General features: G+C 37.8%; 1 protein-coding gene across 1 annotated transcript in view; it reads left to right on the top strand.

The window, feature by feature from the left end:
• The window catches only part of TENT4B (terminal nucleotidyltransferase 4B), a 39,223-nt gene extending 26,232 nt beyond the window's left edge, over positions 1–12,991 (top strand). The window contains 10 exon segments of the mRNA XM_030955912.1: positions 167–213; positions 2,961–3,081; positions 3,806–3,913; positions 5,872–6,000; positions 7,271–7,484; positions 7,838–7,964; positions 8,069–8,172; positions 9,660–9,847; positions 10,425–10,589; positions 11,786–12,991. Coding sequence (XP_030811772.1) covers positions 167–213; positions 2,961–3,081; positions 3,806–3,913; positions 5,872–6,000; positions 7,271–7,484; positions 7,838–7,964; positions 8,069–8,172; positions 9,660–9,847; positions 10,425–10,589; positions 11,786–11,965 — 1,383 coding nt within the window. The 3' untranslated portion in view covers positions 11,966–12,991.
• Positions 12,992–15,265: the final 2,274 nt, after the last annotated feature.

The raw sequence follows: 15,265 nt of genomic DNA, 5'->3' as shown, positions 1-15,265 counted from the left end.
CTTTAACAGATATGTTCAGTGCCTGTTAGCAATACCAAAATCTACCAATGGAGGGTAGCAATAGCCAGCCTTTCCAATCAGCTTTATAAACTTCATCTTCTGAAGCCTGAAAAATTTCTTAATTCATCCTATATGTTTTCTTATATATCCTTTTCTTGTGTTTCAGGTGCAGATATTTGGAAGTTTTAAAACTGGTTTATATTTACCTACAAGGTTAGTAATTTTTCAGCGGAAATTCCACACAAAAGAAAAGTAACTTGTTGGACCTGTAACCCTGGGGTTATTTATCTGCTCTCCCAGGATCTGTGTTACTTATGTCAATACTTGTTATGCTAAGCAAGTGTTAAGCTATTAGTTCTCTGCAAAGTGTACAGAAATGCAATAAATAAGACTATTGACTGTAACACGTGTCTCTATAGATCTTGCATGTATCAGTAGAAGGTGCTGAATTACCATGTGGTCAGAAAAGGCTTATGCTGGAATTTGGCTTCATTAATACAAAAAGATGTTGGCCCTAAAAGAAAAGCTAAATTTTATCTCCACAGATGACTAAATTGAAACCTTTAACATAATGTTGTTAATATTAGTGCTGAAGAGAAAATGTTACAACAGAATTGGGTTTTTTCCTTCAGTCTTCTTTTGTGAAATCTGTACAAAGTCAACATCTACCTTTTTCAAATTTATTGCTAGCTTTCATAAAGAGTCTTTAAGCAATGACACTGGTATCTTCTGTGTAGAAATTGTGAGTATTTATGACAACTAAATGGAAATGGAGTGAAATGCTTAAATGGCTGTAGGGGATAAACACATTTAAATAGCATAAATCTGAGGATAACTTTTGAACTGAGTTCGTACTTTGGGAACAGGAGGAGTCTAGTACTGACTGCAGGTGAGGGATATCCTCATCATTGTTCCATCTCTGTTTGTAAAAGAAAGAACCTGACAGATGCTTTAGTTCCTGCTTTAGTTTCAGGAGTTGTAAAGAAGTCTGATTTCTCACTTTTTGTTTGTAAAGCCAGAAGTGAGGTGTACAAGTACTCGTTTTCACATTTGGTCTCATTCCTGGCCTTATTAAAATTTATTTTAAATAAGCTTAATTAAATATGATTTGATGCTGGTAATGCTAGAGAGATATTCCTGGCCACTTGATGGATAATTTACTATATTTGCTTGATTGTTTTGAAATATATAAAAAAAAGGCTTTTCTGTTGTCATATACTGCCTTTCTTGAGTATTTGTTTCAGGTGAGGTTTTGGGGGAGAACAAATGCAGATACTTCAAATGCAGTACATAAACCCACAAAAAACCTTCCTGTGGCAGTGCTTGCCAAACTTTCAAAATAGCCATCATTTGTGTATTGGTCATTAATTCACTGTGGCCTTCTATCAAAGCTTCCTTCTGCCCTAGGTTTTCCCTACCTCTCAGTTTGTTTAGATTTCAGGCTCTGGTGTTCAGAAAGGTCTGAAGTGTGTTTTTAATGCTGTGTCTCTCTGTTGGGATTTGCTCTGTATCCATTGGCTGAAGCTGCTGCTGGAGGTTTGGGCACTTTGCTGCTGGATTTGTGTCCCTTTGCAGGCAGTGTCTGTGCTCAAGGTGGCAACAGAGCTGCTTTTTCTCTCTTGGTGTGCATCAGGAAAATGTCTCCTGTTTTTAGCTATCAGCAGTGGGTTTAACACTAATTCAGTTTAGAAGAGACATGTCCAGCAGCATTTCCTGCTCTCCAAGCCAGTTTTGAACACATTTCTGAAAGTGGCTGGTGCTGCCTGTCCTTGTCAGCCCAGCAGTCTGTGGCTGAACTGCTGCTTCAGGAGACAGCTCATCTAATGCAGATGCAGTTTCTTTGGAATTTAAAGCAGTGATGTTTGTCAGTTAGCAGATCTGTAGAACCTGTTGCAGGGGGAAGTCTCTCTAAACTTTTTTGTGTTTTCTGTTACACAGTTTCCCATATCACTGAAGCACCCTGCTAGCCTAACTATCGGGTTACACATTCACCTCCTTTGTGTTCCTGGCCAAGCAGGGGGATCAAAGGACTTGGGGAGCAAAGAGGGAGAAGCTCAGGATCTCACAGTAGCCCTCAGTGGCTCAGATGTGACACCAGCCACCTTTTGAGTTTGAGTTCAGGGATTGGATTAGGGTGTCAGCTTCCTGTGTAACGAAATGATTCTGTGTGTGCATAGAGAGAAGTGTAATAAGATGGAGACACCTCTTCTAAGAGCTGAGTTAATGAATGACATTAATTAGTGGCTTGATCTTATTTAATACCTTGCTGCTTCCTGAAGTCCAAGTTGGCATGTTTTCTTCTCCCTTGCCTTGCTCCCTGTTCTTGGTACTACAGGCCAGCAGCTTACCCTGTGCCCTCTGGTGCACTGATCATCCAGAAAACCAACTTAGAGATGCAAAGAGGCAGGAAATTACCCCAGAATGTTCTGTGGGTCCTTTACAGGGGGAGTGAAGAAGGTTTGTGCCAGACCCATTATTAGATTGAACTGATTTGCTGTGGATTAGGCAAACACCAGACCTGGAGCAAAGGAGGAGACAGGGTCATGCATGATGGGGTAGAGGATGGGAAACAGGACTTTTCCTTTTGGTGTCAGGCTGTTAAATCAACATTCCTGATGAATACAGCCCAAAGGTGGTGATTCACAACAAGTTCATTTCTTGCTCTGAATCACTCCAGAGAAGCTGATCCCTCTCTGCTCACAGTGTGGCCTGAGGAGACTAATTTTAGGCTTTGCAGCCTAATTGATTTATGTTTATCTCCCCTCCTCTGGGTAACCTGAAATGGTCTGTATTTCCCCAAGTGTAAGAGTTCATCTCCAACTATTTCCTTGGAAAAATCAGAATGAATTATTTGATTCAGCTATGTTCTTTCAGCTTTATTGAAGTTATATATAGATGTCAGTTGTTTGTATTTTAAGTGTATTGTCTTTTCATTTGAATATTTTTTTTTTCCATTTCAGTGATATTGATTTAGTTGTGTTTGGAAAATGGGAGACATTACCTCTTTGGACCCTGGAAGAAGCTCTTAGAAAGCACAATGTAGCAGATGAAAACTCAGTAAAGGTTTTAGATAAAGCAACTGTAAGTTTGGGGGAAGAGGGTATTCCCTTGTTTTAAGCTAAATTTCTAATCAAAGAAAGATGTTGGTTAAAAGAATGAATTTTTATAAGCAGAAACTTATTTTGTATAATACATTTGAAATAGAACATAAAGAACTTTTTTATTTAGTATGATTTTTATTACTGACAAAATAATTGATACTGCAATAACAAAAGCATTTTTCTATTGTGGAAATTGTCTGATATTTCATATAAATTGATGGTCACTCAGGTTGAGACACATCAGAGTACTCCCCATATCTTGTACTTGTTAATCAAAGTTCATTTTGGTGAGGAAGTGATGACCCCAGTGACATGAGTTGTGTCATTTCTGATGTCTCCAGGACCATTTCTCTGTGTTTCTCCAGTGTTTGTCTCCCTCTGGTGTCTGTGGTCTCCACCAGAGCTGAGCTGCTGCAACAGCAACTCACCCAAACCAGTCCAGAATAAATCACCTGGAAGGTGAAGCATTAAGTTCTGTTCAGCAGGACAGTAAATTGAAAATAGTGTTTATGAGTTAGAAAAGCCAAGTTTATGTAACCAGATTGGCAAGGCAGTGAGTTCATAAATAGGAGTCCTGATTTCACTGCCTACCTTCTCTCTATAAATTCATAAAAAACTTCAGGTTTGCTGGTGCATATAAGTCATAAATGAAAGCAAGTGTGTCTTGGAAATCTGTATTGACTTATTATATCTTTCTTTTGCAGGTACCTATTATTAAACTGACAGATTCCTTCACTGAAGTAAAAGTTGATATAAGCTTTAATGTACAGAATGGGGTTAAAGCAGCCCAGCTCATCAAAGATTTTATCCAGGTTAGGCAACACTCTCATGGAACTACACATTGAGTATTTGATAACTTAATTTCCTTTTCTGTTTTACTTTGACTTCATCCTTACTAGAGATACACTTTTACTCTGTTGTTTTTTGTTATCTGATAATACTGAGGGATGGTCTTAAGTTGTAGATATATTGCCTTGAAAAGCATGAAGATACTAAAATACAAGAATAAAACGTGGAGTAGTTTTTAATGGTACAATGATTAAGAAAAATGCACTATTGTCTGTTTTAAGTGTTCTGCTCTTTTAACTGCAGTTCATTGAGCTCTGCATTTCTGAATTTCAAGATGGGAGATAGTCTCCTCATGAAAGCCTGAAGCTGTTTTTGTGTGTGAAAGCATAGAAAATCAAGTAGCCTGGGTTACTTGTGACACTCTGGCCTTGGGTCAGGGCGTGAGAGGGGTCTGTGCCCCTGGGGATGGGGCAGGAGCTGTCCATGGCAGCAGGGACAAGGCTGCTGCAGCCCTGTGGTCCCCCAGCCCAAAGAGCAGAGCAGGTCTGGTGCCAGTAGCTGGGGTCAGCTCCCAGAGTGGCCGGGGCCTGGCAGAGAAGTGGCCAGGGAGGATGTGCAGGCTGTGGGTAGGGTCAGGATCAGCGTCAGGATCAGCAGCAGTGCAGGTGGATCAGGCTGACAGTGCAGGGAAGCAGCTCTGGAGCAGAGTGGAGGCACTCCCAGTGAGGTTTCCCACATGGTGCTTTCCCACTGGCTGTTCTCCCTGCAGGCTGAGCCAAGGCTGTGCAGCTGTGCCACACCACAGCTGGCCTTGAGTACGGGCAGCTGAGGAGAGTCCTTTGTTGACCTGGAGAAAACTTGGTGTGTTCTTGCCAAGTGATTTTATTGGTGTTCTTGAGGCACTCTCTATGTAACACTTGCAGGGCATTCTCTTGGGTCTTATTTTGTCCCATATAACTTCAGTACCTTTCTGAGATGTCGTGTTTGGCATTAGGCTTGGAAATGCCTCTTTCTCTTCATGCAGGTTATTTAGGAAATCCGAGGCAGTTGGAGCCTTTGTTAAGGGTGTGCAGTTTTCCAAGAAAAATCCCATCTTTAAATTTTGGTATATACTGATATTCAACACTTCAGCTTGTGACTGGAAGTTCTTAATAGTTCAGAATCGTCAGATAGATAGATAGGGATCTTCAGTTAGACAGGGCTCCCAATACTCACCATAAGGCTCGTGCAGAGAAGTTCTTGGCAAAATTCTTTCCTTTTAATCTTTTTGCAGTCACAGACATAGTGATCCCCATTTCATCAGTGACACTAAGGCACTTTCTGGCTCTGTGTTGATAAAAGCAGTGATCTTATTAAGCCTCTTTTGCCCCTCCCCTGTGAGGGGTGTACAGAGTGCAGGTGTAGCCCAGCCTCCACTGCTGTCCCAAAGGTCTGTGCTCACCACACCTCTTAGGGGAATCCATGCAGATAAACCCTTTAAAGGACTAGTTGCCCAAAGGTATTTTGTTGATTGAAAATGTTACCTGGGTGTAGTAATTTTGAAGGGCTTTCTTTAACTCTGGGCATCCAAAGTATTTGCAGGACAGAAATCTCAGTGCACTTTGAGCTACCTCTCAGTTGTAGCAAGAAGGTTTTGTTACAGGTGTCAGTATCTCCACAGTTATTCCTTTGCTATATCTTTCACTTCTATGAGAAAAGTATGTATATATATCTGTATATGTATATACATTCAACCCAAATACTTCCGATTTTATGATGTAATAACTTTTTTCTGTTGTTAATATCTGCCACCAGAATCAAACAGGTAAAATACCTTGTTGATCACAGGCAGGGCATTGGCTCTTCTCCACTGTTACTAAAAATGGTAGGTTAGATTTATAGTTAGCTTAAAGACAAGATATAATAAAACAGATGGTTTCAGTATGCTCTCCATTGTATGCATGCATCACAGTATGGTAACAGCTTTGTTTTTCTCTTTCAGAAATATCCTGTGTTACCATTTCTAGTTTTAGTATTGAAACAGTTCCTGTTGCAGAGGGACCTTAATGAAGTATTTACAGGTGGAATTGGTTCTTATAGTCTCTTTTTAATGGCTGTCAGTTTCCTTCAGGTAAGTTCAATGGGATCTATCAATGCCATTGTGCCTAAGGACATCACCTTAAGAAAGAATTTGATCAACCCTCCAATTTAATAATTTAAGCTATCATTTTTTGGGGTTGCACCGCCTTTTCATTTAAAATTAGTTATGTCCCATCTGTCTTCTGTTCCTTCTCTGATGCTGACACTTTTGGTACTCTGGGTGTTCAGAGCATCTCTTGGTGTACCAATGCCAGGCACTGATACATATGATTTTGATACACATGATATGACATGTCATTCATGGTAAAACAACTTGAATGTTGTATAACTTGCTTGGAACAAGTTCCATAAGGTTGGTGTTAGCTGCAGCTGTCCTTTATAACACTTGGTCTCCAGGTCACACACCCTGTATGTGCTTTCACAAATGCAGTGTAACCTTGGTTCTCTGGGTTACTAAGCTGATAGCAAACATCTTTGACAACTTTCTCTTAAATATAATAGAACAAAGTGCATGAGCTGAATCTATATTGTTGTGCCTGGGAGAGGGAAATACTGGACAAATATGAAGTAGCTGATTCCTGGCTGTATCGGCCCTGTTATTTTCCTGAACTAAATGTTACGTATAACTTGTTTGCAAGTGTATGTCCATACTTTTCCAGACTGTAATTGCTCTAAAACCTGAGCCTGGAACTGGACCTTGGTGTTTGCTGAGAGCCTTTGCAGTTTCCTGCTGAGCACAAAGGAAATAAGGGCAACATGCATATAGTTTAAAACAAAAATCTCTCCTAATCCATTTTCTTGTGTTGAGTAACAGCACTTCCATTTGCTCATTTAAAAAATAATTTTAAAAAAAGTTAAATTTCATATCTGTTACAACTCTGAGCTGGTTTTGTTCATTTAGGCTGCCTCTCAGGCTGGTTACTTAAAGTAGAGGGAATCCTGTGCATAGCTGTGCACGTGAGGAGTCTGTATTTGCATTGCAGACCCAGGTTTGTGAGGTGCAATATCTGCTTTTTCACAAGAAACCCACCATTAGTGCTGGAAGTTCACTTATTGGACTAAAAGTTCAAATGCACAAAGATTAGTGTTTGACAGCCTTTTTTTGAAGAGGTAATTATTTTATAAAAGTTCTCATAGCATCTTATTTTAAAGATGCAAAACTGCTTCATCAAGGGAAAATACTTTATTTAGACATATCTATTTTCTTCTTTTTTATTACTGTATTTAGACATGTTTTCTGTGAAAAAGAGAAGAACTTGAAGTCATAAAAGAATGAATTTTTTTTTCTCTCTTCTTAATAGCTGCATCCCAGGGAAGATGCCTGTATGCCCAATGCCAACTATGGTGTTCTTTTAATAGAGTTTTTTGAATTATATGGACGTCACTTCAACTATCTGAAGACTGGAATCCGAATAAAGGATGGTGGCTCTTATGTTGCCAAGGATGAAGTGCAGAAGAGCATGTTGGATGGCTACAGACCATCAATGCTGTACATTGAGGATCCATTACAGCCAGGTATCCTCAGAAACCAAAATGGAATAGCAGTACTGTTAAATGTTTAATAGATGCACTGCAGGGGTTTTATTCTCTTCATATATTGTACTTGTACCCAGAGAATTGCTGGTCTGGACTTCTTCACATCTAAATCCCTGTAGATCTTTTAAGCTGTTTATGCTAAAGAAATATTATTTATATATATATATATATATATATAAAATATTTATGTTTTATGCTAATCCTCTTCTACAAGAGGTGGCTACAGTTAGTTGGTACTTAAGGGCAATTTTTAAAACAGATTACTGTCTCCTGCCTGAAAGGTGATAACCACAGTTTCAATCTTACTAATTTATTTATATTCTTATTTTAAGGTAATGATGTTGGGAGGAGTTCCTATGGTGCCATGCAAGTGAAGCAGGCTTTTGATTATGCCTATGTTGTTCTGAGCCATGCTGTTTCCCCAATAGCTAAATATTATCCTAACAACGAAACAGAAAGGTAAAGTCTCCAAGTCTAATCTCAGACATCCATTGCTTATATTTTTCTGTGTCTAAAAATTAATTGTGGTGATGGTTTTGTTTCTTTTTTTCCCTGGTTTGCAGTATATTAGGGAGAATAATTAGAGTAACACAAGAAGTGGCCACATACAGAGACTGGATATCCAAGCAGTGGGGGATGCAAAGCAGAACAGAATCTTCATGTAATGGTGAGTTCTGACTCAGCAGGGATGAGGGGGAAACTTCCTGCACATTTTGCTTGTATAGATTTTGTTGTTGCTTTTGCCTCACATAAGTCTGTGTGTCAATCTTAATAGCAGTTTCTTCTTTTTTTTTTCAGTATTAATTTCATCTTTTCATCCAGAAAAGTCAGACTTGTACAAGAGTAAAATGTCCCTATCTTTATTTTACTACAATAGATTTGGTTGGTAGAGAGGTCTGTAAAGAGTGCTGGCTTCCAAAAAGAGACTTTGGAAAAACTTCCAATTTAAATTACCACATTGTCAGTGTCATGCTTCCTTTGTCCTTCAAATGTGGACAAAGTTGTAACAAGAATTGCTGGGCATGGTAGTTTAAATCTGAATCCTTAAATTCTGCATTTTTAATAGTAATTTTAAAGTCTAACATACCATATGTGTAAGGAAGCAATACTTAAGCCAAGATTCACTGTGTAAGAGGAATAATTCTTTTAAATAGAAAAGTCCTGAAGTATCAATCATGATCTTGTTTTTAACAAATGGAAACACACAAAATCTAACCAGAGAACTTGGTGACAATGCCCTTTGGAATCACCTTTAATCCATTGCCCATCTTCTGACTTCAGCAGCCAGTTGCCACCCTCTCTTGGTGCAGGTGTGTCTGCTGTCTGGAAGTGTTCAAACTAGAATTAATTTTCGTACTCTCCAGTTAATTTTAGAATGTTTCCTGTCAGAAGTGTTCTCTTGTTAGTGATTAATCAGAGAAGATGTTTCAAGGACCCGTTCTTTTGGCTAGGCTGGGATTTTTTTAACTTGTTTTTAGAACTTGTATGAGTGATTTGTCAGCAGCATGTGCTCTTTGCCATTGGAGCTGTGGAGCTGCAGGCCCTGAGCTCCCATCACCTCCCTTTTAGCTGCCTTTGTGCACAGACATCATGTAAATCTCTACCTCCTAAGTGTCTTATTTCAGATAAAACAGCAATCAAAAAAAGAAAAATAACCCTATATTAAGGAAGTAATGGTGACAGTAACAGTGGTTGTCTTGTTGATTTAGTTCAGATCTAAGTTCCTTTTTTTTTAAGGCAGAGCTTAGTGATATATGAGAGTTCTCTATCTTGAATTTTCAGTGTAGGAAATCCTACAGAATAATGGGGCTTATTTGGATTTCTTCTGATCATAGAAGCTCCAGCAGAAGAAAAATTGGAGTTGCTGAGTATGGGGCATATTGGAACAGAATTTAAATCTGTGTATTTGAGTGCTGTTGAAGTGTTTCATGAAACAATCTACAGCAGCACATCTGAACTTTGTTGCTGCCTTCTTTCACATCTTCTGTCCCTAATTTCCATCTCAAACCATGAGCAATGCTCAGTGCATTAATGTCCATGTGTTACTGTGGATGTAACATGTATTTTGTATCTTAGGGGCTATATTAAAAAAACCCAAGGCAACATATTTTTGCATATAAATGTGTGGTGATGTTTCTGTTTTGTTTTTACTAGGTAATGGAGTAACCTTAATAGTAGATACTCAACAGCTGGACAAATGCAACAATAATCTTGCTGAAGAGAATGAAGCACTGGGAAAACCTAGAAATAAAACTTCAGAAACACTTAGTAAACATTCTTCAAATTCTTCATCAGGTCCTTTATCATCATCATCATCTACATTGTCCAGCTCTAGTGATGTAGTAAGTACTGGAAGTTTTCTGACTCTGCTTTTCAAAATTTCTTTGGGTTTTTTCCCCCTCTGATTTATATTGTCACAAAATACATTTTGGGAGCTCACAATCCTAGTCAATTAATTCATCCAGAATCCTAACTTGCATAAGATGTTAATTCTTATGCAATTTCTACACATAAAAGTTGCAGTGTGTTTTTGACACAATACATGTAGAAAGTGAATATATAGACACAAAGTTTCACAGCCCTCTTTTCTCTGGGAATACTGTATTTCAAAAGTAAAACAGACTGGTAATCCTAAGCCACATGCTTTAAAAAACAAACAGGCTAAAAGCTTTGAAAAAGATCTGTTTGGGAATTTTACTTAAAAAATAAAAGGCAAATCTCAAAACCAGAATCACACGTCAATACATCTTTAAATCTGTTTTACTTGATAAGAATTCTGGATTGAAAGAATTTTAATATCTAGTAAAATAAACAAGTTTTCAGTTTTGTCCACTGTTAACTTTATTTTTAAAAGAAAATTCACTTTTAGAAATACTCACTCTTAAGAAAAGCTCACTAATCCTTTACATTTTCCTGAAGGATTCTGATGGAACACCTTGCAAAACCTCTAAACAGTTGAGTTGTCGTCAGTCTACCACAAACAGAGTGGGGTCACAAGAAGTGTCACTGGAATCCTCCCAGTCAAGTGGGAAAACACAAAATAGCCAAACAGCCAATACATCCAGCAACACGAACAAATCTCAGGTTTGTGAAATGTTTGAAAACAACAGCTTTGTAGATTATTTGAATATTACACATATCCTCCATGGAAGGGTAATTTGTTCTGGAAAGGGAGCACTGCATTTTTCACCTCCCTTTTGCCCCATTAAAAAGCGTCCAAGCACTGATTGTATGTGAAGCCACCTGGTTCTCTGTTAAGCTTGCACAGATGAATTTGCAACCGTGGCTTTCCCAACCTTAAAACAGATGAAGTTGGTCTGACTTGTACACCAAATTTGCCAGAGGTATTCAGCTGTGTTGCACCCATTTCCTCCTTTGCAAGAAGCACATCAGTCCAGTTTTGATTGCAAAATTTGAGAGATGAGGTGTGCCTACACTCAGTGAAAGCAGTTAGCAAAAATGTGTGTTTAAAACTCTGACTGACTGCTCTTTTAGCTGTTGGTACTTATTGATCTGTCTTCCACTAAGGGAGGTGAAGATTCTTTGTGATACGTGACATTCACCCTCATTTTCTCCTGTGGCCAAACATCCTTATAATGACAACTGTCAGAACTTATGCATTTAAGAGATTTCCCAAACTGAGGAATGCTTCAGTATTCTGGAAATATTCTACGCCTCTGTATACAGTATACCCTGGATATATGCAGTTTAAATTCTTACACTTTTTTAGAAATTGGATCTTTTATGTTTGAAACATAGTCCAGAGCCTTCTGGAATACTTTCCTTGAAAATAATTCCAAAGACATGCCTCTTACTTGCTGATGATCTGTCCTGTAACAAGACAATTCACACACCTGGCCTTGGCTGTGCTATGGGTGTGTGTTTGTATTATTGGGCAGAACTAATTCCAGGCTGGAATGTGCATGCCCACGATCTCATCTCTGAAAAGATGGGGATTGTTAGATCATGGGCATGCACAGGTTTGAGCAATCTTCCTGTGTTGTCTTAGATTATGGACATTTCTGTAAAATACTGTTATACTTTCCAAAATTCCAAGTTCTTTGCTCCTCTTGTTTGGGGCTAGAGATGAACATTTGTTTGCAACCACCCAGGTGGGAGATTGGCCCTGCAGTGCTGCTGTCTCAGGTTCCTTCTGCCATGGCAGGTTTTCCAGGTGTGTTCTCAGGAGTCAGCATGCTGGTTGTGCAGGAGCAGGGCTGTGTGACTGCCAGGCTGTATCCACTGCAGGGCTTACTGACCACGTTCTCTTTCCTCCACAGCACGGATCTGCACGGTTATTTCGCTCCTCTAACAAAGGCTTCCAAGGTCCAACAAACTCAAGCCATGGTACCTCAGTCACAAACAAACAGCACCAAGGCAGCAAATCACACCACCAGTTTTTCCACGGCAAAAAGAGGAAACACAAGAGGGATGCAGCCCTGTCAGACCTTTGTAGATAGTTGCCTACTTTATGACTGTTCTTCTGTGTGCAATGATCTCATGCTACAGGATAGTTTGATAGTGACTCCTTGGATCTCTTCTGGAGCTTCAGACTGTTCAGACATAGATTAGCAACTGCATTTTTTTTTCCCAGCTCGCCACGGAACGGAACATGAAGATTGATCACTGCAAAAAAAAAAAAAAAAAAAAAAAGAAAAAATGGAAAAAAAAAGGAAAAAATTAATTTTTTTAAATGAGGAAAAAGGCTGCTCATTTGATAAGTCATATGCTACAACAGGGTCATTTAGGATATAAAAGCTTGAATGTAAAATAAATGTATTTCCCATCAGCTCATGCTGACCTGTAGAGATAGTACTCAGTGTGTCTAGGGGGTGGTAACAAACAAATAAAACACAAAAAATAGGAAAAAAAAGGCAAAAAATTGTATTTTGAGGGAAACCCAGCCTTTAAAGGTGAAAGTAATTTGTGCATGATTTTTTAATTATTTTTGCATATACTTACCATTTTATTGTGTATATATAGATGACCATATAGGAAAACTGACATTTGTAATAGTGGATTTGTTAATACTTTTTACATAACATTACTGTTTAAATTGTAAACATAAATTTTTCTCAGGATTAGTTTGGAAAATAATCTGAATTGTCATCTTAACATCCATATAAAGAGACATTACTAGTTATATTGCTCAGATTTTCTTTTCTTGGCATTTGGAAGATCTCATAGAACTTTTGATCTGCAAAAGCTGTTCCTCTGAAAGAAAGGTTTATGGTGACAAATGAAGATTTTCATTTGTATAAAGTGTACATGTACTTTGTGTAGACACTGAGCTTGTCATCTCCGCGAAGTAACCTTCACCTTGTTTTCTAGAGTGCCATCATTTCAGGCAATGGGGTTTTATAGTTGCATCCTTCTCTTCCTCCCCTTAGTGGTTTCTCCTCGACCCTTCCTTCTTTTTTTTTAAAGAAAAACAAAGGGCCACTTGGGGTTTGGTTTTTTTTGTTTGTTTGATTGATGGTGATGATTGGGTTTTGGTGGGGTTTTTTTGTTTTTGTTTTTGGTTTTTTTGGGGGTTTTTTTGGTTTTTTTTTTTTTTTTTTTTGGGTGGGTTTTTTTTTGTTTTGTTTTGTTTTTTGGTTTTTTTTTGTTTTTTTTGTTTGTTTTTTTTTGTTTTTTTTTTTTGTTTTTGTTTTTTTTTTTTTGAACAAAACAACAAAAGTCAGTTTGTTACAGACGTTTGCATTCCTGGGCTGCTTTAATCCCATGCCTCCTTGTTTGTGCCTTTCCTCCCCCCTCCAGGTCTGGGTTTTTTTGTCTTTTATATTTTTGCTAACTCCTGTAGGAGATGATAACTGTTGAAGCTTTAAGTAAATTTTACAATTAAAGTATTTTTTTCTCACTCCCCTCTTAGGCATTTTTATATATACACTTAATTATTAAAAACAAGACAATTTCAAATAGTGAAATATACTTTATATTGCCTTAAAGACCCAAACCTTTCATATCTCATAATATTTCTTCATTGACCTAGTTCTCATTTCATTGAAACTCCACATGTGTGTGGTTCAGTCACATCACAAGTCTAGGTTGCAGTACCTTTGATGCCATGAATGCGAATGAAATGGAAAATTGCACTCACAGGCATAGTTTGGGACAGGAGTGGGGACACTTCAGTGCTAGAGAGTTAAGTGGCATTTACTTTCACATATTTCTGTAAAGAGGAGAGTCTGTACTTGGCATACCTGGCTGTATTAAATGCAGCAGTTCTGAGATGATGCTTTTATAAAAAGTACTGTTAGCTTTGAGAAACTTTTTATATACATTTGCAGAATACTACAGACCAACCTGACCTTTATGGGCACTAATGAGTGCAATGATTTTTAAAGTAAAATGAGACCAGAACCAATGTTATCACTTAAATTAATAAACATTTTCAATGTGTTAAAGTGTTTTACTTCAAAAAGGAAAATATATATATATATTCCAAAAATACAGCAAGTCATAACATTTACTCCAACACTAAGCTTACGTGATGTTAATTTGACAATTTTTTTTTAATTTTTAGAGTCATATTTTAATTTGATCAGATAATTTTATCAAGATGTTCAGCTTTTCTTCATAGAAACTAGTGAAAGTTGTACCACATTGTGCATAGTCACTATTTATTTTGTTTTAGATTATTGTGAATGTGTAGACTTATGTTCACCGCTTAGGGAACAATTATTTATAAATTATATTAATCCAGTATTGTTAGCTGCTATTAGCAAAACTGTTCCAAAACTTAATACTTGCAAAGATCTGTATCGCATTTACCACACTGAAGTGTTTTTAAAAGAATCACCCTCATTGTTGAAAGCAACTGTACTCCTAGGGTGCAGATATTAGTGTTCCAATAAGCATGTGATAATTTTAAGGTGGTGGTAGCGGGAAGATAATCTTGATTCCATTGGGAATCTTAGGTTTGCCTCAATTTATGGTTTTCATAAATTTAATGGAAAAAAGCTTTTCCTGGACTGCTCAAGTTTCTTTTTGGTAAACAGTATCTTTCTAAAAAAAAAAAAAAAGAAAAAAAAGGAAAAAAAAAAAAGCATGAAGGAAAAATTGAGGTATTTTACATTGCCTCAAATGACCAGCATTGTATTCATAAAATACTGTATATCTTGCAAAACTTTATTTAAACGGAACAGTTGAACTGTTCGTTTTTCAATCTGAAGTAAAATACTTTCAAGACCTTTTAGTTTGCCTGCTCATTTGTCTTGTACATTTCATCTCTGTATTTGACTCAAGTCTAATTCCTTTTTGAGTTTCAATACTTTTGTGAAGATTTTGTGAATATATGAAAAAAAAATAAATGTTTAATCTAACTACTGCAGTTTATCACCATTCTTGACACCCTGTCTTCCCCTTCAGAGCACTGTGGAAAGAGTTACTCGAGTAACATTTTTTGTAGGATCAGGGTCCTTCCCCAGCTGAGTCCTGGGCCCCTCTGCCTGGAAGCTGATTTTGTTCAGGTGGCCATGGTCTGCTGGGCTTCCTTTCAGGAAAGCTGGAGCAGAGTCTGTAAGCTTGGGAATAAATGGAAGATAATACATGTGTAATGATTTCTTAATGTATGATTTTTGTCTAATTTTCATCCTCAAATACATAGGAAGCTTACAGAAGGATCCATTTTTTTTCCTTGTCTTCTGAAATTGGCCGTGGGGTGGTGTTGCAGCTGCAGGGCAGCAGCTGCTCAAAGCTGCCATGCTGAGGGGGTTGTGTAGAACTATTCAAGAGTTAATTGGATTTACTTGCAGCTA

This window comes from Camarhynchus parvulus, chromosome 11 (genome assembly GCF_901933205.1).
Source record: "Camarhynchus parvulus chromosome 11, STF_HiC, whole genome shotgun sequence".
NCBI lineage: Eukaryota > Metazoa > Chordata > Aves > Passeriformes > Thraupidae > Camarhynchus > Camarhynchus parvulus.
The sequence above is the reverse complement of the archived record's forward strand: the minus strand, read 5'-3'. Positions and strand labels throughout refer to the sequence as shown.